Source organism: Myotis myotis, unplaced genomic scaffold (assembly GCF_014108235.1).
Source record: "Myotis myotis isolate mMyoMyo1 unplaced genomic scaffold, mMyoMyo1.p scaffold_m19_p_2, whole genome shotgun sequence".
NCBI lineage: Eukaryota > Metazoa > Chordata > Mammalia > Chiroptera > Vespertilionidae > Myotis > Myotis myotis.
Window position 1 is genome coordinate 172,474,912 of NW_023416324.1, and position 23,637 is coordinate 172,498,548.

The window sequence follows — 23,637 nt, forward strand, 5'->3', positions numbered from 1 at the left end:
ATACTTTCTCAAGGACAATGAGATCTTTGTTTAACCTTGATTCACCTACCCTAATCTCTAACCTATTCAGTTTCTTCAAGCTCCTTCTAGAAGACAGGGGTGGGGACTGGGTCTTTATCACTGTTTGCAGGTTTATGCATCCATCCTGCTTGACTGGAGGACAGCCCAACACACAGGCACCAAGGAGGGAAACTGGCAGATGAAGGGAAAATGACCAAACAGAGATGGAAAAGACAATAGCATAGCCAAACCAACAAGAGACAGGAGTCAAGAAAAATTAACAACAAAATGTATTTAAAAACAGACTTCTCCAGTTGGTATTTTCAATGAAATAGCTACCAATTAACTCCAACCCTTTATATTGTGTTTCTTTTGCTCCTGGAGTCCTGTTGCAGCTTTAATTCTTGAAACTTGGGTGGCAGCACCAGACATTAAATCCCCAAAGGGAGAGGTATTATTAAACCTTTTGCTGGTCATTCTTTTCTGAACAAAAATGGACAAATTCCTAAGCCTTCTTATTCATTTCATGACGATCATTAGAAGAAAAAAATTAAACCAAACTTGCATATTGAAAATAAAAACAAAACAAACTCAAAAAAATCTCGCAGATAATAAATATCGCTGATTCACTTATTTTAAACAAAGTCCAATTTTATTCACTCTTAATATCCTTGCAGTCCATTGTATACCTTCTGCACTGATCCCTGTTTCAGTAGCTGTTTGATACCTGAAGAAAGAATGAAGAAATGGCTCCATTAATATAAAAATGTAACTTCCCTGGAGTATAAGAACATGTTTCATGTGGAGGCTCACAAAAGGCCTTATGACCACCATGATGTGAATTAAACTAATAACCACAATGTCCAACTTCATCACATGTGGATCCCCGCACACATGTATGTGTTTATCCAAGATGATCCCTTGTCTTTGTCTTTCAAGCATATACTACACACATCCCACAAAACCCTACGAGAAAAGGCAATCAAAATGGAATAAAATCTCTTCATTTATCTCCCATTTCTTCACCTTTATCCTCTTTCCAGTTTTGACCTTTCACCTTCTTCCTTTTATTTAGGATCCACCAACCGGGCCCTCTTCTCAACCAGTCATCGCAGACATCACCTTTAAGCCTCTAATCCTCATCTCTCCTTTATTTGGTCCCACTCATTTGTTTTAAGTGATTCTATTTCATACTCCCACATCCACACAACCTATCACTTTCCAGGTTTCAAAGCCCAGCTTACACGGCCTTTGGTAAACCCGCGACAGAAGAATTGTTAACATTGCCTTGACAGAAAGGCATGTTCATTCCTACTCTTGTGTTCACTAGTGTTACTGGTTGATGTCTGATGTCACTGGAGGGTTTTGTCTTATTGACTGTCTTCTTTAACCACCTTGTTCACATACCCCTTACGACATACAAACACACTGTCATACACATTATTCCCCTCACCTTCTCTTGCTTCCTCTGTTAACTGTTCTTTCGGAAAATCCACATCAAAAGTGATTATCAAAGAGCCCTTGATGTTGTTGTTGTCAAAGTTGGGGAGCCCTTCCCCTTTCTTCCATAGCTTGGCTCCTGGTCTAGTGATCTTATCCCGGGAAATATGTACCTGGAAAGCAAAAGCTAATGAACCAGAGTAGGACTGGTACTCCCGAGGTATAGCATCACTTCTTGTGATCACGGTGCTCAAAGCTCATGTCACACCTCAGAGGAGGCAGAAAAGATGAAGGGGCCAGGGAAACTCATTAGGACACTAGGAACCAAAGAAAGAGAAGGTTTTCAAAAGAAAAAGAAAAACCAAACATAAACAATAAAATAGTAAGGCTCTGCCCATGGAGACTGTAAGGACAAGACTGACACAGGTGTGCAATCAACTGAGCAGCTGAAATGTCCAGATGTTGGGCAGTAGAGTGAGGACAGGAGGCGGCACAAGGACTAAGAAGTCCCCGTGGTTTTAAATGATCAAAGTGGCTGACAAATCTCGAAGCCGCCCACATGAAAGCTTTAAGAGGACAGGCAGGAAGCAGGAAATTGGTTTGTTTACCTTGTGACCATCCAAGTGAGTAATATCCATATCAAAGCCCACCAGAGACTCAACTAGTGAGATTGTCACATTTGTGTATAAATCATCTCCTCTCCTTTCAAATATTGGATGCCTAGAAACAAAATAAGGTAAAAATCACCGACTTTCATCTTTCTTTGGGAGAGTTCAAAAAGTTTCTAAAACATTTTGAAAAATGATGAGTATTATTTATTTAAACAATAAGCATTTATTAGATACTCTTTTGTGTGTAGAATTAATCTATGAAGGTGTGTAAGATTTATTGAACCCTACTCTTAAGGAGGTTACAATCAGCAGAAGCCAAAGCATGTAAATAAAAGTACAAATGATTAGATTATGGAAAAGGAGAGAAAGACAACTTCCAGCAGTGGGGGCTGGGGAGATGGCATCAGGAATGAGTCTGGAGAGGTTTCCGGAACTGGGATCCCAAGGCCAGGTCAGCTCTAGAGATGCAGAGAAGGTGGGCAAGAGAGAGGGTGAGGATAGGGCAAGAGGGAATTTTGGGAAATGCAAGGACTTGATATTGATACCATGTTTATTTAGGGAAAATACATGTTCCAGTTTCTCTGGGAAATGATGAGAAAGACAAGGGGGGCCCTAGCTGGTTTGGCTCAGTGAATAGAGCATCGGCCTGTGGACTGAAGGGTCCTGGGTTTGATTCCGGTCAAAGGCACATGCCTGGGGTTGTAGGCTCAATCCCCAGTAGGGGGCATGCAGGAGGCAGCCAATCAATGATTCTCTCTCATCATTGATGTTTCTATCTCTCTTTCCCTCTCCCTTCCTCTCTGAAATCAATAAAATATATACATATATATATTTTTAAAAAGTAAGAAAGACTGGGGGGGGGAAGCTGGGGGAAATATCAGGGAGATTAAAGAGTGCTATGGCCTGGCCAGTGTGGCTCAGTGGTTGAGCATTGATCCAGGAATCAAGAGTTCCTGGTTTGATTCCAGGTCAAGGCACATGCCTGGGTTGTAGGCTCGATCCCCATTAAGGGGTGTTCAGAGACAGCCAATCCATGATGTTTTTCTTTCTTTTTTTTTTTTTTTATAGTATACATATTTTATTTATTTTTTTAAATTTCTTTATTGATTAAGGTATTACATATGTGTCCTCATCCCCCCATTACTCCCCAAAATCCCTCCACTCATGGCCTCACCCCCCTGTGTGTCCACTGGTTAGGCTTATATGCATGCATACAAGTCCTTTGGTTGATCTCTCTCTCCCCCTTACCACCACCCTCCCCTACCTTCCCTCTGAGTTTTGACAGTCTGATCTATGCATCTCGTCTCTGGATCTGTTTTTGTTCATCAGTTTATGTTGTTCATTATATTCCACAAATGAGTGAGATCATGTGATATTTATCTTTCTCTGGCTGGCTTATTTCACTTAGCATAATGCTCTCCAGTTCCACATGATGTTCCTTTCTTATTGATGTTTCTGTCTATCCTACTCCCTTCCTCTCTCTAAAAATCAGTAAAAAAAAAAAAAAAAATTTTGAAAGAGTGCTGTGAGGGAAAAGCCCTAGGAGGTGGGTGCCCATTTCTCCATATTTAGGTGAGAACCTTGTTTCTAAGAATCCTTAGAAGCAAAGGAATCTCTGTCTTCCAAAATGGTAACAGGAGAGAAATAATAAACAGAAAGCCTGAATCCCAGGCAAAATCTTGTCTAAGCAGCACTTCATACTGAAGAGAAGCCAACAAAGAGCTCTGCCTGTACAGAAGCGGTCTGCCTGTACAGAAGCGGCATATTATATAAAGGAAGAGCCTTTGGATGGGGCCTTCGATCAGTTGCATCTCAGGTCTCCTCCACTTGTCATTCTTGTCTGCTTCTCTTTAACAGCTCCTTGCTTGTTTTATTAATTACTAGAGGCCTGATGCAAGAAATTCATGCATAGGGGGGAGGGTCCCCTCAGCCCAGCTTGCACACTCTCCAATCCGGGACCCCTCGGGTGATGTCTGACTGCTGGTTTAGGGCCTAAACCAGTAGTCGGACATCTCTCTCACAATCAGGGACCACTGGCTCCTAACTGCTCACCTTCCTGCCTGCCTGATCGCCCCTAACTGCCCCTCCGCCAGCCTGATCACCCCTAACCACTTCTGCCTGCCAGCCTGATCGCCCGTAACTGCCACCCCCCCCCCACCGGCCTGGTTGCCCCCAACTGTCCCCCCACCGGCTTTGTCACTCCTAACTGCCCCCCCCCCCCAGCCTGGTGGCCCTTTACTGCCCCCCTCTCCCCCCCGCCAGCCTGGTCGCCCCTAACTGCCTGGTTGCCCCTTACTGGCCCCCCTGCCGGCTTGGTCACCCCCAACTGTTCTCCCCTCCCCCGCCAGCCTGGTTTCCCCCAACTGCCCCTCCTGCTGGCCTGGTCACCCCCAACTGCCCCTCCCGCCAGCCTGGTCACCCCTAACTGCCCCCCCCCCCCCCCACCGGCCTGGTCACCCCACACAGCCTGCTGTTCAGTCGTTTGGTGTCCCTCACTAACACCCCTGCCGGTCCAGTAGCCCCTCGCAGCCTGCTGTTCAGTCATTACTGTTACTGTGATGGTGTCCTAGACAATTTGCATATTCCTCTATTATTAGTAAAGATTTCCTTCTAACACCTTTTGAATTTGTAGGCTCTGAGTAAATATATAACAAGGCCAAATCCTAGGCCTTAACCCAAAATCTTCAGTATTGTTGTAGAGTTACAAGCAATCATTGAGGGTATGACAGATATTAAACAGAGGAGAACGTCTAGAAGTGCCCTGGTGGCTATCCATATTTCTATAATCTGATGCATCTGAAAAGCAGGCGCTGAAGGGAAAGCCTCTAAAATTAGATTACTTACTTGACAACTTTGATTCGGAACCGTAAGTCTCCTGGTTCTCCGTCCACATGAGGCTCACCTGGTCAAAAAAGATTCAAGCCGACTGTGAGCCACACATGTCTGACACTGCAAATCTATTTGAAACCTCTACCTAAGGTGTCAACTGTCAAGTCTATCTGTGAGAGCAGTGTCTCAACCTGGTTATACCAAGTTTCAAATAATTAGTCAAGATCACCTGGACCTTAGGCACAACAATAGATAACAACCTATTTCCTAAACAGATAATGATTCATTGTTTTCTTGAACTTGAAATCTTCAAGTTTTTTTTTCTTTTAGAGTTTTAAATTTAACCCCAAAGGTAAGGTCTTAGAGTACCTTAATGCCAACTAAAGTTACATATCTTCTTTCATTGCTGAGTTAAAATTAATCCATTAAGATCTGAACACCCTAAATTTTGATAGATATAACTTAGACTACTTGATAGTAATTTTTGCAGATGATATTCAAAGGATAAACAGTAATGCTAAGACTTACGGCGTCCAAATATAATGGTAACAACAGGCTTTCTGTACACTAAACTCACTCAAGAGTGGTAGAAATGATACGTGCATTTACTCTGTGGCCATTAAGAGTATGGAGTGAGGTGAGAGTGGGAGGCACTCACAAGCAAACAGAGCAGAAAGTCATGATAATAAAACATCAACACCAATATTTTACCTTCTCCAATGAAGGGATACTCCATGGCATCTCTCACCCCAGGCTCTATTTCTACCTCCAGTGTTCGTTCCTCATTCACTAGTCTGAAACAAAGAAAATTTAAAATGAAAAAAAGAAAGTACAAACCAAACCCCCGGTACAAATAATTAGTTTTATCTATTCTATCAGAGCTTTTTCTTGGAAGACTATCTTGTACCTCTAATTGAGAAGGCCAGCTGACATCTATTTATATCTATTTGCCAAAACAGGAAAAAGCTAATACTTTATAGTAGATAATCACTGCAACTGCAGTGGGCTGATTACTCTGAACTGCGTGATCCCTCACAGAGAAAACCACTCACACTTACATACATTTGCATTTGGAAGGGCAGGGTCATGTTATTAGGAATCCAGCAGGAGAGTTTATCCTGTCTGAGATTTTTCCTGATCCTACAAACAGCTGATCTAGTTCTGATATACACAATTTAAGGCTCAATTAAATAGTTGTATTTGTAACACAATCAGCAAATAGTATTTCTCTAATCTGAAATGTTAGCTAGACATATAATATTGCTCTAATATTCCAAGCAGGAAAAAATGAAACATCAAACATTTATCAGGTATATTCAGAAATACAGGCCACTGCTCATTAGTTCAGAAACATAAAGGAAGATATTTAAAAGAAATACCTTTGGGAAAATAAAAATGTACAATTTCTTTGTTCTATCCTCTGGCAGAACACAAGAGAGAGAAGAGTGAGGGTAGGGAGGGGGAAAAAATCTACGAATGGACCATTACCATTTTATTAGACAAGCAAGATGATTAAAGTATCTCTTGGAGGAACAAATGTCACTTACTTGACATTAGGGCACTCATCGCAGACCACCTCCTGGGTCATCTGGAAGCGCCCTGGGCCCAGCTGGGTGGTCCGCATCTCTTGCCGACAGTTGCATTTTCGTTTGCCAGGAGCCTGTCTTGCCACAGGTTTGTTTCTAACTACCTAAGAAGTGCATAAACAATATTAGCTTCTCTCTCACATAAAACAGCCTTTGGCTTCCTGAACTGGCCAGGGGTCTCTCTGCACATGTGCCAGGGCTGGAACTCCCCCTTCTCTGGTAGCTATCCCTCAGGGAGACCTGAGCTGAGAGAAGTATTTCAGGAGTTACAAATCAGCCCCAAACAGTAATGAAACATTCAGATATTTAAATGACTCACATTCTAAAGTTGGAGAAGAGAAAACGGAGTAAGAAAGAACAGCCCTGGCTGGTTTGGATCGTTGTTTAGAGCACTGGCCTGAGGACCGAAGGGTCTCGGGTCTGATTCCCAGTCAAAGGCACGTACATCGGTTGTAGTTCAGCCCTGGCCCTGGTCAGGGTGCATGCAATCAATTGATGTTTCTCACATTGATGTTTCTCTTTCTCTCCCTCCTCACCTCCCCCCAACCGCTGCTTCTTCCTCCCTCCCTTCTATTCTCTTTAAAAATCAGTGGAAAAAAGATCCTCCAGTGAGGATTAAACAAACAAAAAAAGAAAGAAGAGAACAGAAAAACAATGTGTAATATATCAGCATTTATAAGCCATAATTAAATACTGCTGAGTTAAAGTAGTTCACAGAATTACTATCTCACAGAAATCTGAGCTGTGTAAAGCATAACCCCTGAAGAACAACCACAGCCTTGAAGAGCTGGTACTTGGCTACCACCAGAAGATTAGCTCTGATTAACTTAATGAAAACAATTCCTTGTTTCAGGCAACTCAGTCTAGGGCTGCTTCCAGTGCTATCTCAATTCAGATACTTTAACACACAGGAAAAGACACAATGATCATCTCTTTGTACTTGATTGCAATCACACATTATGATCCCTCTAAGTTATGTGGAACCTAATTTAAATGGAAAAATGTACTCTTGCTTTTACCTATTTAATTAGTCAAACACCTAATCACAAAGCACATGTTCACGCAGCAGGTGACACAATGCTTGGAGAAAAAAATTCCTGAAAGCCTACCAACATGTGAAAGCCCAGGTCAACAGAATAAATAACAATAATAGTAATTAGAGCAAATACTTTACAGGACTTACTATATGCGAAGCAACGCTCTAATCGCTTTTACATATAGGAACTCATTTAATCCTCACAACATCCTTCTGAGTAGGTACTGTTATTATTTCTATTTTACAGAGGAAGCAATGAAAGTACACAAAGGTTCAATAACATGACCAAGGTCACATAACTAACTCATGGCAGAGGTAGGATTCTAAACCAGGCAACCTAGCTCCAAAGTCCATGTTTTTTAACCACTATGTCCTCTCAAAATAATTTTTTCTTAAAAAAGAATTCACACCCTAGCTGGTTTGGCTCGATGGATAGAGCGTAAGCCTGTGGACTGAAGGGTCCCAGGTTTGATTCCAGTCAAGGGCACATGCCTAGGTTGTGGGCTCAAACCCCAGTGTGGGGGATGCAGGAGGCAGCAGATCAATGATACTCTCTCATCATTGATGTTTCTCTCTCTCTCCTTCCTCTCTGAAATAGATAAAAAAATATTTTTAAAAAAAGTTATATAAAAAAAAGGAATTCACTATTGATTCATTTAAATAGCATGGCCACTTACATCCTTCATAAGTACATTAAAAAGAATTAGTATAAAAACACACTAACTGCAAAAAGTGATGTACTCTGTATTAGCGATGACTATAGACAACAGGTCTGGAAGGGAGTATGGGAGTTAACTAGGCTCACTTCTTTTCTCCCACCTGAACAAGCTGTCCTGTTTTGGAAGGAGAGATGACCCACATGTTTTGAATTCCCTTTTCTCCCATTCTTCAGACTGAACAACAGTATTACAAGCCAGTTGCATCTTCTGTAATGTCTAGTCCTATTCTTTCAACTATTCAGAGCAAAAGTCACAACTAAAAACATGCTTCCTATCAAGATGGCACATATGCAAAAACTACTGCTATCTCCTCCAAAATCACCATGTGAAACTATAAGAAAACATGAATTCCAGTCCTGGCCGGTGTCTCAATTGGTTGGAGTGTTGTCCCATGCATTGAAGGGCCACAGGTTCGATTCCTGGTCAGGAGCATACACCCAGGTTGTGGGTTCAATCCCCAGTCAGGGCACATTGTATGGGAAGTAACCAATCGATGTCTCTCTCTCTCTCTCTCTCTCTCTCTCTCTCTCTCTCTCTCTCTCTCTCTCTTTCTCTCTCAAAACAAATAAACAGAAACCCCCCAAAAATATGAATTTCAGGAAACAATAATACAAAATGTGTGAGAAAACTCCTGAGACAGAATGCTTCTTTGAACTGGTATGTATAAGGGTAATAGGAGCTAGCAGGGCAGTTAGAGGATATTGAAGTTCTGCTCTTGCCTCCTTCCTGAACTGCCTCAGGACAGGCCTTCTCCTCCCCAGGAAACAGTAGAACCCAGACATCAAACAAAAACTCCAAGAAAACAAAACACAGGTAAAACCACTAGATAAGTGCTTGCCCTAATATGCTCTATAAGGGAAGAGAGGTATTGATATCCACAGGGGGCATATGAGCTCAAAAACTAAAACAACTAGAGACCTGAGGACTCCAACTATCTACCACACCCTCCAAAGATAACAAACTGGATAACACATGTATTTTAAGCAAATCTATTAGAGAAGACAGTCTAATAAGTTAATATAAGCATGATAATACTTGAGATAAAGACATTATAAAAATGAAATAGATTAAGAAATAATACAAGAAAAAGTGTAAATATCTATCTATAATAATAAAAGTGTAACATGCTAATTAGAGTAGACAGCCGAATGACCTTTCACGTTCATTCTGGACGTCCTTCTGGATGAAGCCGCGGCAGCGGGGGCCGAGGCAGAGGCGGTTAGGGGCCATCAGGCAGGCAGGTAAGTGATTAGGGGCGATCAGGCAGGCAGGTGAGCAGTTAGGGGCGATCAGGCATAAATGCAGAGTGGTTAGGGGCGACCGGGCAGGCAGGCAAGCAGTTAGGGGTGATCAGGCAGGCAGGCGAGTGGTTAGGGGCGATCAGGTAGGCAGGCTAGTGTTTAGGGGCAATCAGACAGGCAGGCAGGCAGAGGGGTTAGGGGCATTCAGGCAGGCAGGCAGGCAGAGGGGTTAGGGGCAATCAGGCAGGCAGGCAAGTAGTTAGGAGCCAACAATCCCGGATTGCGAGAGGGATGTCTGACTGCCATTTTAGGCCCGATCCCGCAGGGATCCCTGCAGGATCGGGCCTAAACCGGCAGTCAGACATCCCCTGAGGGGTCCTGGATTGTGAGAGGGTGCAGGCCAGGCTGAGGGATTCCTCCCCCACACCCCCGCCCCGTGCACAAATTTCATGCACTGGGCCTCTAGTCTGTGTGTATGTATATGTGTGTGTGTGTGTGTGTGTGTGTGTGTGTATATATATATATATATATATATATATATATATATATATATATATATATAAAAGCCTAAGCGACTGTACAATGGAACGACCAGTCGCTATGATGCACACTGACCACGAGGGGGCCGATGCTCAACGCAGGAGCTGCCCCCAGCCTGCAGCCCCGATCACCGATGGGGCCTGCCGGCCAACCTCCTGGTCTCTCCCTACAGCTGGCAGGCCCCAATTGCTCAATTGGGGTGGGGTCCCCAGGCTGGGACAGGGAACAGGGGGTAGGTGGCGGTGGATGCGACCCCTTTCCCAGGGGGGCCGAGGGCCAGCTCCCTCCTTGGGGCTGGCAGCCAACCTCCTGGGTCCCTCCCCTCTTCCCCCCTACCCCCTGCGGGCAGGTCCCAATCGGCCCGCCAACCACCCGCCGTGGTGACGGTTGGCCCCTCCCCCCTGTCGGCCAACCTCCCAGTCCTTCCCCCCAGCTGGCAGTTCCTGATCGCCCAATCGGGGCTGGGACCCAGGCTGGGACGGGGACCTGGGAGTGGGTGGTGGTGGATTCGGGCAGTGAGGAAAGGAGGATGGGAGGAGGTGGCGGGGCGGGGAACTGTGTGGTGGCGGTGCGCGGGTGGCAAGGGAAGGAGGAGGTAGGGAGGTGGGGAGGCGGGGAACCTGATTGGCCCTGATCACCAGCCAGGCCTGGGGATCCCACCCATGCACGAATTTCATGCACCGGGCCTCTAGTTATGTATAAAAATATGAGTTGAAATAAAAACACAGCTGATGGGGTATTATTAGAATGGACATAACTGAAGATTAAAGTAGTGAGCTGGGAGACCATGAGGGACTCTCCTAGAAGGAAGGAGGGAAGGATAAAGAAGTAGAAATATTTAATATTGAAAAGAAAGTTAACAGCAGATAGAAGTAGATGTGACAATGGATTAAATATCTAAAAATATAGTATAGATACATTTTCCAGAATTAAAGAAATGAATAACCTCAAATTAAAAGATCTCAAAGTTTTTAATAGAAAATTGCTTTCTGATTTTAAGGCAACAAATAATTTCTTAAATAAAACACAAAAATTAACTATAAAAGAAAACACTGATAAATTTACCACATTAAAATTATTTCTGTTCATTTAGATAAATCTTCAATATAATGAAAAGACAAGTTACAAACTGATAGGATACATTTGTATCACATACAGCCAACAAAGGATTAGTAATAAGAATAAGCTTTTCCTATAAATTAATGAGAACAGGGCAAAAAAAAAATGGACAAAAGACATGAGAGGGCATTTCATAAGAAAGGAAAAAATATGGCCAATAAACACATGAAGATGCTTATCCTAATTACTAATCAAAACTACAAAAAGATAACATTTTATACCCATTTAATGCATGAAACCTGAGAAGTCTAATAATTCAAAATATTGGAGAGGTGGGCAGATCATAGGATCTTTTATAAATTGCAGGTGGAAATGTTGGTACTAATCAACTGAAAAAACAATATGGTATTATCTTGTACAAGTGAATGCTGGTTCATATTACCCAGCAATTCCACTATTACTTATAACCAACCAAAAGAAATTCTTGCTCAAATGTACCTCAAGATATATATATATATATATATATATATATATATATATATATATGTGTGTGTGTGTATATATATATGTATATATATTCATAAAAACAGTTTGAAATTGAAATAAACTGGAAATAACCTATGTGCCTATTGATACATTGTGGTCAATACGTTGTGATAAATTCTACTCAGCAGACTTATAGCTAAAAGCAGCAACATGGATGAAAAAAGCTAGTACCAGAGTATGATGTACAGTATGATACCATTTTTACAAAGCCAAAAACAATCAAAATAAATAATATATTAACCAGGTATTCATATATATAATACAACAGGCAAGAATGGCAAGGAAATAATAGACAAAATTTAGGTTAGCAGCTACCTTTGAAGGGAGGCAGGGGAACATAACAGGGAAGTAGCATGTAGGTAGATGTAAGTGGTGGTATTGGTTTTATTTCGTTCTTGGGCTGGGTGATGAGTTCATGACATAACAGTGTATCATGAACCAAAGATTATGATTAATGCAACTCTACATATCTAGTCACTCTCCCACCCCCTAAAAGACAGAGAAGGTGCCCAGAAACCTCTTGGTTTTAGTCAAAAGAACAAGTTTTGTGAGTCAATTGAATACCCGAATTGTTTGAACTTACTTCCACAAAATTTCCTGCATATACTTCTTCCAAAGTGACTTCTAGATCTACAATAATATCACTTCCTCTGGGAATATTTCTGTCTTGCTGTCGAGGGGTTCCTCCAAACATGAAACCAAAATCTCCAAAGAAGCTGTAGATAAGTGTAAAGTTAACAGGAAAAGATATCAGAGTTCACGTCTTACAATGATTCAGTTTCCTTCACATTCATAAAATATTGTGTCCTACCAACATATTGTATAAAACTATAAGACGTTTTAAATACTTTGGAGTCACACATTATATACAATTTTTAATTTATACAATATCAACTATATTGCCCCACCACAAAACAATTACTTTTTAATATAGTATTGTCCAGATATATAGTGTAGTGCAAATATATAGTTATACAAATGAATTCAGTTGGGCTTAATCAATGAAATAATGTTTCAATATTGAGGAAAATCAAGATATAATGGGCTTATTGAGAAAGGGTATATAGTGTATATAACCATGTAATGGTAATTCTGAACATTTGTAATGTTCACTTAATATGCTTTTTAGAAACTAACTTTTGTGAAAGCAACTGGTCTGTACAAAAATCTTGGGTACATAATTAAATAAACTGAAAAACCATCAGCCTTAGTAAAATTCTAAACCTTAAGGAAAAGGAAGTTCTGATCTCTACAAGACCAAAATTAATTTTTGTAACAGAAGCATCACTTTGAGATCAATACAAACAGTGACCTTCAACTGTGAAGGTGTGCTCACCTTAATGTTAATTTCTGGTGTTATTAAGCCTCAGATGTTAGCACAGTGACAATGACAACTATATAACTCCCCCCTGCCAACCAGTCTTGGTGAATGGATTACTGAATCTTAAAAGCAGAGAGGGAGGGTTTGGGGAGAAGAGGTGGAAAGGTACAAACAAACTTTTTCTGTCTTGGCATCCCTAGGGATCACTTCTAACAGCCACGGTGAACGGGACACTTCCCAGCAGCTAAACCTAATCAACCCCCGGGAAGAAAAGGATTTCCTAACCACATTACTCACACACCTTCACAAGTCCTAAAATCTACTGTCACCCCAAACACTACTGTATGAGATAGTGACTTTTACTTCTTTTGGAGAAGGGTTCACAAAACCCTTTGAGAATCTGAAGGAAACAATAAACCCTCTCCCCATAGAAATGCATATTCAAACGTTTTTTGTTCATAACTTGACTTGAAATCCTAGGTTAAGATCTCCTATTATAGGACATCATCAATAAAGAGGGGTTCAGATAGTGGGAAGGAAAGAGTTTACTATTCCAGCCACTTAGCATTTCCAGAAAGCCACCTCACAGCAGGAGATAAAGAGCCTCTACCCCAATTCCTTCCCTAAATACTGGTTGTCATAATTGTCCCACTCGTGTTGACAGGATGAAAGAGAAGTAGCTGTAGGTATGGGAGTAGGACTTTCTCTCTCTCTCTGTTACAAGAATAACTTTGCTCATTAAATCATTTGCAAATGCTAAGACAGCAAGATGAGGACAAACTGGTTTCCAACGTTTATCTGTCCCCTCAGCACTGTCAGGGTTGATTTGACTGATACAGTTGGCTAAATGGACAGCCCTTTCAGTACTACCTGTCTTTTCTGGAGCTTTGTGAAAATGGAAGAGGACATTCCCACAGGGAGGATGATGATTGACCTTTTGGTCAAGGATCAGTTGAGTTATACTCTTCATCAAAAGCTTCTGAACAAGGGAGCAAGGATAATTCTTTCATAATCACTAAGTGATCCATTCTGTGACGCTACTACTTTGCAGATGGGTTAATTACATACTGTGAGAAAATGTCTCCATGGGAGCTCTGATGACCCTCTTTTAATCCCTCTTCACCGTAAGTATCATACTGTTTCCGTTTCTCACTATCTGACAGAACCTGGGGACAAAAAAGATCGTGAGTTGGTAATGTTCAGATAAGGTGCATTCATATTTATGTTTTTTTAAAACTCCAATACTGTGTCTAAGATTTTAGTGAATGTAGTTTTTAATCATATATAGTATTGAGGCATGTTTATAAAATTTTCTTTAGTAGACTAAATTCTTTGATGCATCATTCATTTTTTAACTTCCAGATTGCTAAATTCATGATTTTTTTGTGGTTGTTTTATATGACTATTGAGTGAATGCCTGAGGAGGAGGCTTGTGTCTAAAAAAAGTCCTGAGGGATTCAAAGGCAAAGAATTTCGAGCTGAGGTGGCTGAGGGAAGTGAGCTGGGTTATTCTGGCCATCTCTGGCTGGAGAAAAGGGGCATGTTTGGGGACAGACAAGCCTACGTTCAAAGCCCAACTCTGGCTCTTCCAAGTGCAGGGATGCTGTCCCCACATTGAGTTTCAAGTTCCTCTTCTTCCCAGGCCTTACTTTTCTCATATCTGAAGAAGTACTACTGACTTCCGAGATGGGGCTTGCTAAAGGGCAGCCTCTAGAGTCACTTCTTAAGTTTTTGAGAATTCATGGGCAGCTTCTCTAGGCTATTTCCAGGGAGTGTGAATAACTCCCACTCGGCAGGGGCCACATTTGTCAATTGTTGGCAGTAGTGCTGTCTGAAGGAAGTCTGGAAACCTGACGCCCTTGGGTCACTATGTGACCTTCCACCAGTTACTTCCCCTCTCTGTTTCCACTTCAGGCAAATGAGGACGGTAATCCAGTGGGCTACTTCACCCTCTCCCCTTCATGGCTCATGATCAAGTCTCCTGGAAACAGAATCCATATTTTCCTTTGGGGACCAGTCTCCCTTCCCTCTCTCCCATCACAGACTATGAATTTGGGGTGGGGATTAATGTTTTTAATTTAAACTCACCTGGTCACATAAAAATAATATCTGATATTAATGTGGTTATGACAGTGAGGGCAGTAACAGAAAAGAGGTGAGATAAATTTCCGTTTCACCTCCCGGTGCTTATGCTATGGACCACTATGTGATATTATTTCCTAACTATAAACTAGGATAAAACTATGACAGACTCTCATTAGTGCCAGAAACAGTAAATTAGGACAACCTTAAAATTTGCTCAGCCCTACATGTCTATACCACATTTCTCTCCCCCCACTATACACACATTAAGAGATTGGCAAATCAAGGGAATAAAATGATAGACACTCCAAAAAGGCCTAAACTGCTATATTTTCACATTTCCTTTTTCATTTTGGGGGATATAAAGAAATCCATTTATGGAAGAATGCTGTCTGCCATGTATACGTTTAAGTTCATAACTTCCTGTGTTTGCATCACAGAGTAAAAAGGGACACTGCTCTGTGAAGGTTGCTCAAGGTCAATTTCATAGCTTGAAAAGACTTTTTAAAGTTTTAAACTACATGCACAGTTAAAGGTATATGCTTTCTCATTGGGCCCACTCCACACATAATACCAAAGAAAGTAAAAACAAAGTAAGCTCCCATACTCTTCAGAATTTTTGTTCCAAAAAAAGCTTCCCATCTATTCAGAGCAATCTGAAGTACCTGCACACATACACCTTTGAAAATTAAATAAGTGAATACTCTTTCCTTGACATTTTAAACTCATATTTAAACAGCAAGTGAAGGAGAAAGTTATTGCAAACCCATACTCGTGTTGGCTCAGGAGAAGAGGTTGGAAGTAGGTGGGGAAGTTGACTCAGCAAAAGAAAAGGAATCTGATTGCCATATGTAAACAGGACACACATTTGGCTCAAGGCCTAAATGATGTGCAAGTGGCCCAGCAAACATTTACTAACATTTAAGATACATTTAGAAAAATGCAAAGAATTTGAGTGTATGTGAAAGTGAGCATTCTTAAAAGTAAGTCCAGAAGTTAGTCCAGAAGTGTCTAAAGTATTTGACTAAACCCACTATGATAGACCATGTGAGAGAAAGGGATGTTTTGGTAAATATCCTAAAAAAAAAAGTAGCTACACTGGAAAAGAAGAAATGGGCAGAGTTAACTTAAAAACACACACCAAAAACCCACAACTCTTATTATTATGCAATTTGGATTTCCACTTTCAAGTGTACTTCTCTGATGTTGTCTTGAAAAAGAAATGAACACTACAATTGGATCTATAAGAAACACCATTTCAAAAACCCCAAAGACTATATTTTAATCAGTTCTCTTTGGACGTCAGAGGCTTCTGAAATAACTCCCTCAACACTACCCGTAAAGTTATCTATTACTATTCCTTACCTTTTTCTGTCTAAGGAATGTAATTTAATTCTATGATCTTGGAAACTATTTTATTTCTAACAGAAATAAAAAAGGTTAGTTGATTGGCCAAGCAAGCCACAAAGTGTCAACTAATTAAAATGTAGTAGTCCTAGCTCAATGGAGAAGACAGATTTGTGTTTACAAAAGACTCTTCAACCTTACACCTCTAATTTATTTAAGAAACAAAAGCAATCAACTGAATGAGACAAAAAAACAAAAACCCACAAAAACTGCCCTAGCCGGTTGGCCTGCGGACTGAAGGGTCCCAGGTTCGATTCCGGTCAAGGGCATGTACCTTGGTTGCGGGCACATCCCCAGTAGGGGGAGTGCATGAGGTAGCTGATCGATGTTTCTCTCTCATCAATGTTTCTAACTCTCTATCCCTCTCCCTTCCTCTCTGTAAAAAATCAATAAAATATATTAAAAAAAAACAAAAACTGAACTTGTGGCTTATAAAGGCTCTTAAGAGTTAAATAAACTGCAATCTCATGAATGAACCTGCATAGGTTATGGCTAAATAACATGGAAGATTCTTTAAAAAGCATGGTAAATTCATAGCGATAGCTTCCTTAGAAAATAATTATTGAGTATTGGGTTCCTAGCAAACAATGGAAATATTCATGGGAAATATAGTGCAAAAATATGGACTTCATATTATTAACAAAACACAAAATGTTACATACAATGTAAGAGAGTACACCAACCCTCTCAAGTTTATTTGAGAGCCTGAAGTTAGATATTTCAGGCCTACAGGATCCCTGAAGGTGCCTAAAGAAGGGGGCCCTATTAGTTCTAGGTTTTACCTGGGTATAAGTCTCTATTTCAGTTCATTCACTTCTTTAATCTAGGAAGCCTTGGGATCCCTTCCTTTGGGTTTTTTCCACTACTAACATATTTTTCAGATTTGTTTCTAGCCTTCTAACCATACAGAGATTTAACTTGAATTCAGAAGTTTCAGCTCCATGATGTTTAGAGTTAATTTTTTTTTCTGTGCCCTTTTAGAAAATGGAAATGATAAGACTCTATTGTGTAACTGAAATGTGCTAAGAAAGCAGAACTGAAATATTCTCACACACAAAAAACGATAAATATGTGAGGTGATGGATGTGTTAACTAGATGGGTGGAATCTTTTCACAATGTATTCGTATACCAAATCATTATGATGGCCGCCAGTTTGGCTCAGTGGATAGAGTGTCGGCCTGAGAACTGAAGGGTCCCGGGTTCAATTCTGGTCAAGGGCATGTACCTCATACCTTGGTTACAGGCTCCTCCCTGGCCTGAGTCTTGATCAGGGCAAATGCAGGAGGCAACCAATCGATGTGTTTCTCTCACATCGATATTTCTCTGTCTTTCCCTCTCTCTTCCTTTCTAAAAATCAATGAAATTATCCTCGGGTGAGGATTAAAAAACAAAATCATTATGATGAACACTTCAAATATATCACAATTCTATTTGTCAATTATACCTCAATAAAGCTGGAAAAAAATAAAACCACAGATTTCTTATACTATTTTTAGAGGAAAGATGAATTGCAACACACACAAAATAGCTAACTCCTATATTAATAGATGAAAGATTATCAAAGCTTATTTGTAAACTTTTTTCAACATAGTGTTGAAAGGTTCTGTGTATAAGTTTTTTAAATAGTAAATGATTTATTATACATTCAGCAAATATTCCTCAGTATTGTTAAAAATGAAAAAGAAAAGAAAATAGGAATAAGAATATGCCCAGTTCTACTATATTTTCATGGTGACTTCAAAGATTAGAGGTTGCAAATTCAAACTATAGTTGTTTTGTTTGATTTGCATTAATAAAATTTTTAAAATTGAATTAGTTACCAAAATTTTACAATCAGGAGAATTTACTTTAAACATCTGGATTTCTACTTTCCTTGAAACATTAAATTATGTGGTAACAGGTTTGCATTTGTAAATGGCAAAAACTGAATAGGACTGAATAATAGCTGCTCCCTTGAAATGTAGCAAGAAGGCTTCAGTTTGTCACAGTCCTGATCAATCCCTATTGATTCCCAATATGGGAGGCAGGATAGCCACTGTGATGCTTTATCTTATAACCGCCTTGCATGCTACTTATCTGGTCCATAAAGGCATGCGGATTTGTGATCTTCATTTAGATTTTGTTTGTTTCTGGCTCCAGCTCCCAAACTGATTCATTAGTTGCTTGGTGATTAATCTATTTATTCACTCATCAATCTAACTTTTATTTCAATCATCAATCATCTTCTTCAACATTACTCTCCTTAATAAAACAAATATTAATATAAAAAAGGCAGGAAATGACATCTATAAACGTCAGAGTACAACATAACAACAAATACTACTTTTATTTATAGCCTATTTTTAAGAAGAAATGGCTTGAAAGAAGAGCATTTCCTGTGTTACACAGTTTTTTCTGTGTCCTAATTATGGATAGTTGCTAACGCCCATACGCAGGGTTTTATTGGTACATTATCCGTTTTCCGGACTCACCTCATAAGCAGCACCCAGATCCTGGAATTTCTCCTGGGCTCGTGGATCATCAGGGTTCCGGTCAGGATGAAGCTGAAGGGCCAGTTTCCTGTAGGCCTTTTTAATATCTTTTATAGAGGCACTGCGAGGCACCCCCAAGATCTTATAGAAATCTCTCCTGGGGAGTAGGGAGAGGATACTTCATTACAGAGTTATGTAACACATTTTTAAAAGTGACTTTTTTTTCCTGCTTATGAGCAAAGGGGCAAGAAAATGAAGGTATACATGTGATACATACACACAAAATAATAACTAAAAAGAGAACACACCAGAATTTATAATGAGTTTTATATATTGAAGTAATCACAGTGAGAGGCTATCTACTTTTTGAGCATTGCTATAATTATTCAAAATATCTTTGGCATTCTTCTCTTAGAATACCATTCTCTTAATGCCATCAGTCAAGAAAACCATTTTCTTACTTTACATTTACTTGTTATTTTCAACCAGTAAGTGTATAATGAAATTAACTCTCTCCTTTTTCTGTTACTGATTTCAAATGACATTTGACTGTTTCTGAAGATCAAATAACAACCTCAATGGATAATTTTCTTTACTCAAAATGACTGCATCACATAAATGTTCCAACTAACAGTGGCACTGCTGGAATGCTAAAGATGAAGTGACTGAAGTTAACTTCAGAGGTTAATAATATACAGGTTAAGCCAAAGCCCAAATAAGAAAAGAGAATAACATCCATTTAGATGTATGAGTTTTGGTACTTTTTTGCTGAAAGAGAAAATATCAATCTTGCAGTCATTGCTAATAGTTATATTAGTTTGTCTAAGTCAAGTCTTAATTATAGACAGTTGCTAAAGCCCATATGCAGGAGCTTGTAAGTCACCACAACTGAAAACATGCACATGGCATGAGCTGGGTATCAAGATAAGGTAGAGATCCACAGACCTCTTTGCAAGAGACTATGCTGGAACCAATTAATTACAAAGGAAATCTGCAAGAAGGGCCAATGGGAAGATAGACAAAAACTGTAATAAACTTTCAGAGCAGGGAATGTAGCCAGCCCATAGAAGACATCAATAAATATCCACTGAATGAGCCTGGCCAGCTTGGCTCAGTGGTTGAGCATTGACTTATGAACCAGGAGGTTATGGTTTGGTTCCTGGTCAGGGGAATACCCAGTCTCTCTCTCATTGTTGCTGTTTCTCTTTCTCGCCCTCTCTCTTCCTCTCTGAAATCAAATCAATAAAAATATATTTTTTTAAATTCACTGAATGAAATGAATAAATAAGCATGCTCACAAAAATCAATTCGTTTTGCCAGAGTCACTTTAGCCACCAGAAGTTATTCTGAAAATGCATTCTGTCAACAAAGGGGATGAGAAAGTTGTTCTCAATGGACACACTAATGTAGCAGCGAAGGTAATTTATAATGCAGTGGGGGAAAACATGCATTGGGGTGCCAAGATTCAGGTGATATGTAAGAGAAGATTTGACTTTGGGCAGTGGGCACACAATGCAAAATGCAGATGATGTATCATTGAATTGTACACTTGAAACTTATATAACCTTAATAGCCAATGTCACCCCAATACATTTAATTTAAAAATAAAAACGATTTCATAGCTTTTAGTCACACTTCAGGAAAATCATTTAACATAGTTTTAAAAATTATCGCCCATAAGGGGTTCCATGAGGATTAATTAGGTGCTTTACCTTTGGCCCCAAAAATCTGCAAAAACTTTATATCTCTTGAGACAAGAACTAACTAAATAAAAAGGTTCACTAAAATGAATAACAAAACAGTTAACTGTATAAAGAATAAAGCTTACTTAAAATATACTTAATATAAAAATGGTTAAGTAACAGCTCAGGAAAATATAGGGAAAAGATAGCCAGCATAATTCAGCATCAGTATTCAGCGCCCAAGAGACTCCTTTATGAAAGCCTGACGTATAGAGCTATAGTATTAAATATTTATAGTGATATTTTGTTTAAATACCTTAGTGTACTTAGTGCTTTAAGTGTAAAAAGTACTAACAAAAACAATAAAATATTACCTAGGAGAAGTTAATTTTTTTAAAATTTAAGATGTTTTACAAGAAAAAAATGACAAAGTTTAAGCATACGTATATGCACAGGGGGAAAGCCTTTAAGAGAATAACAAGCACTTACATTTTAAAGCTTTGCTAGGTAGGACTTGATCCATTTAGAGCAGTGGTTCTCAACCGTCCTAATGGCTCGACCCTTTAATACAGTTCCTCATGTTGTGGTGACCCACAACCATAAAATTATTTTCTACTTCATAACTGTAATTTTGCTACTGTTATGAATCGTAATGTAAATATCTGATATGCAGGATGTATTTTCATAGTTACAAATTGAACATAATTAAAGCATAGTGATTAATCACAAAAACAACATGTAATTATATATGTGTTTTCTGATGGTCTTAGAGGACCCCTGTGAAAGGGTTGTTCGACTCCCCCAAAAGGGGTCGCGACCCACAGGTTGAGAACCTCTAATTTAGAGCAATCTATTAATTGTTAGAAGCTAAGGCCTTACTATTCCCCACATTCTAAAATATAAGCCTGGCACATAATATCCTGTGGTCGACAGGCATGTAGAATCATGGATCTTAAAGGCTGGAAGGATCCTCAGAGTTCAGGTGGTCCGACTCCCTTCATGCAGGAGGCACATTAGTATCCTCAACTTGAATTTAGGTGGTTCCTTCAAGGTCACATAATTCATAAGTGGGGAGGCCAGAATCCTAGTCTACTATCTGTTGGTGAAATACTCTTCCCGCTCATAATACCATTCAACTTCTCAAAAACGTACCATGGAGAGAGACAGTGAGGCAAGAGGACAGCTTAGGCTCAAAACCTCAAGAAGCGGTACAAGGACTTTCCAAAGGGTCTGCACTCCATTTAACCTCCTTCCGTCCCAGCATGGCTTCCTTACCTGTTCGGCTAATTTCCTCACTCAGCCTGGCACGGACCCACCCACTTGAATGTCAGCTCCCCAAGGGCTCGTGGCAGGCCCCTCTTCTCCAGCTCAACAGCCCCCCGCCCCGCGCAGTGTTTTGCCCTGCACCCAACTCCCGCCCCTCCGGACAAGTCTAGCTCTCCAGGGCCTCTGGATCCAAGCCCCTCTCACTCGTGCCACCCATTGCTCTCCTCTCCACCCTGCTAGCCTGGTCCACGTAAGCCATTCCTCCGCCCCACCGTCTCGCCACAGCAATGCCCCCTCCTCGTCCTTCCAGCTCCGTCCCAGCCAAGACTGACCCACGGGCCCCGTACCACGCGGGCCCCCGTTCCTCACCCGGCGATCACGGTCCCGATGAGGTACAGCAGCAACAGGCAGAAGGTGCCCAGGTTTTGCGGGGCCATGGTTTCTCTGTGCCAGCCTCTATGCCGGCCCCTGTCCAACACACTCCTCGCTGTCTCGCCGGCGCCGCGTCGGCTCGCCAGCCCACCGGGCCCTGAAAGACCGCCTCACGCCGGGGTCTCGTGCGGGGGCCGGAGCGACGCAAGCTGGCCCCCTCTCCTGCCAGTCCACTTCCCGGGAGTCCCGAGTCCGGTGGAGAGAAGCCCCCCAGCAGATGAGAGCCAATCGCCGCTCGGGACATCACACGCGGCCGGCCCCTCGCAGCCAATCAGCGCGGTACACTTCACCTCCGAGGCGGCGCGGGCGGCCAGTTAGGCTTCGGAACTGCAGCCGCAGCTCCTGGCCAATGGGAAGAGGGAACGTCAGAGAGTCGCGCCGCCGCCGGAATCCGCTCAGCCCCGGTTCCTGCGAGTCGTAGAAAACTACGTAAAAGGGCGGTAGAGAGATGAATGCCAAAACAGCGTTTCTAAGGTATAAGGAGTTCCCCCGCCCGCCTCCTCTGACTTTCCACCAATCACGAGTCTTTTCCATCAGCTCTGACCAATGGCGGGAGGGAAGTTTGAGTCGGTGACGAGTCCTGGAATTTCATTCATATGTAACTACTTGCTGGATGCGGGGCGGAGGGACAAGTGCGTTAGGGTCGGGGACAGTCACTCCAAGCCAATGGTCCTGCGAACGTCTGGTTTAGCAGATCTTATTTTACCTTCTCCTGACAGCCCAGGAGAAAATGGTCCTGGTTTCACTGAGAAGAGGCCGTGGACAGACTGAACTTAGGATTTAACTTCCACCACCGTTTAGCGGTGAGAAACCCACGGCCCTTACCCGCCATTCTGAGCCTAAGCTTGATTATTTACATCTTTTTACCATTTTAATAGGAGAGAATCTTTAAGCCGTCTGGCACATAGTAACCAGGCACTCTATGAATAACTACTATTTGTTATAAGAACTCTGATCCCACCCACCCATACACCCGCCTACTTTTTGCTCCTCTCAGTAAATGCACCACCTAGTTGTTCACCACTTAGTTGCAAGGAAAATTCTGTGTTCCTTAATTCCTGTGTTGCATCCCCTATCCAAATGTTTACCTTTAAACTATAACTCGAATCGCTCCACTACTTTCCACTACCTCTCTGGGCTAAGTCACATCATCCCTCACCTGGTCAGGGCCTCCTAATTAGTCTCCCTGCCTCCACTCTTAATATTTCTTTTCCCTCCTGCCCACCCCACTGCCATGATTTCTTACAAACATACCAGATCATATCATTCCCCTGCTTTGAGGCCTCAAATCGCTTTTCATTGCTCTTAGAATAAAATTCCAACTCTTTATGGTAAATTATAAAACCTTATTATGTCTCAATAATGCTG

At 41.1% G+C, this 23,637-nt stretch overlaps 1 protein-coding gene across 1 annotated transcript; it reads right to left on the reverse strand.

The window, feature by feature from the left end:
• Positions 1 to 267: 267 nt before the first annotated feature.
• On the reverse strand, positions 268 to 22,518 carry DNAJB11 (DnaJ heat shock protein family (Hsp40) member B11). Its single transcript, XM_036349611.1, has 10 exons — positions 22,207 to 22,518; positions 18,890 to 19,046; positions 13,997 to 14,094; positions 12,191 to 12,323; positions 6,428 to 6,570; positions 5,592 to 5,674; positions 4,896 to 4,953; positions 2,049 to 2,160; positions 1,454 to 1,613; positions 268 to 727 (listed from the first exon to the last, which is right to left on the reverse strand). Exons 1-10 carry the CDS (start codon positions 22,272 to 22,274, stop codon positions 663 to 665), a joined length of 1,077 nt encoding a protein of 358 aa, XP_036205504.1. The 5' UTR covers positions 22,275 to 22,518; the 3' UTR covers positions 268 to 662.
• Positions 22,519 to 23,637: the final 1,119 nt, after the last annotated feature.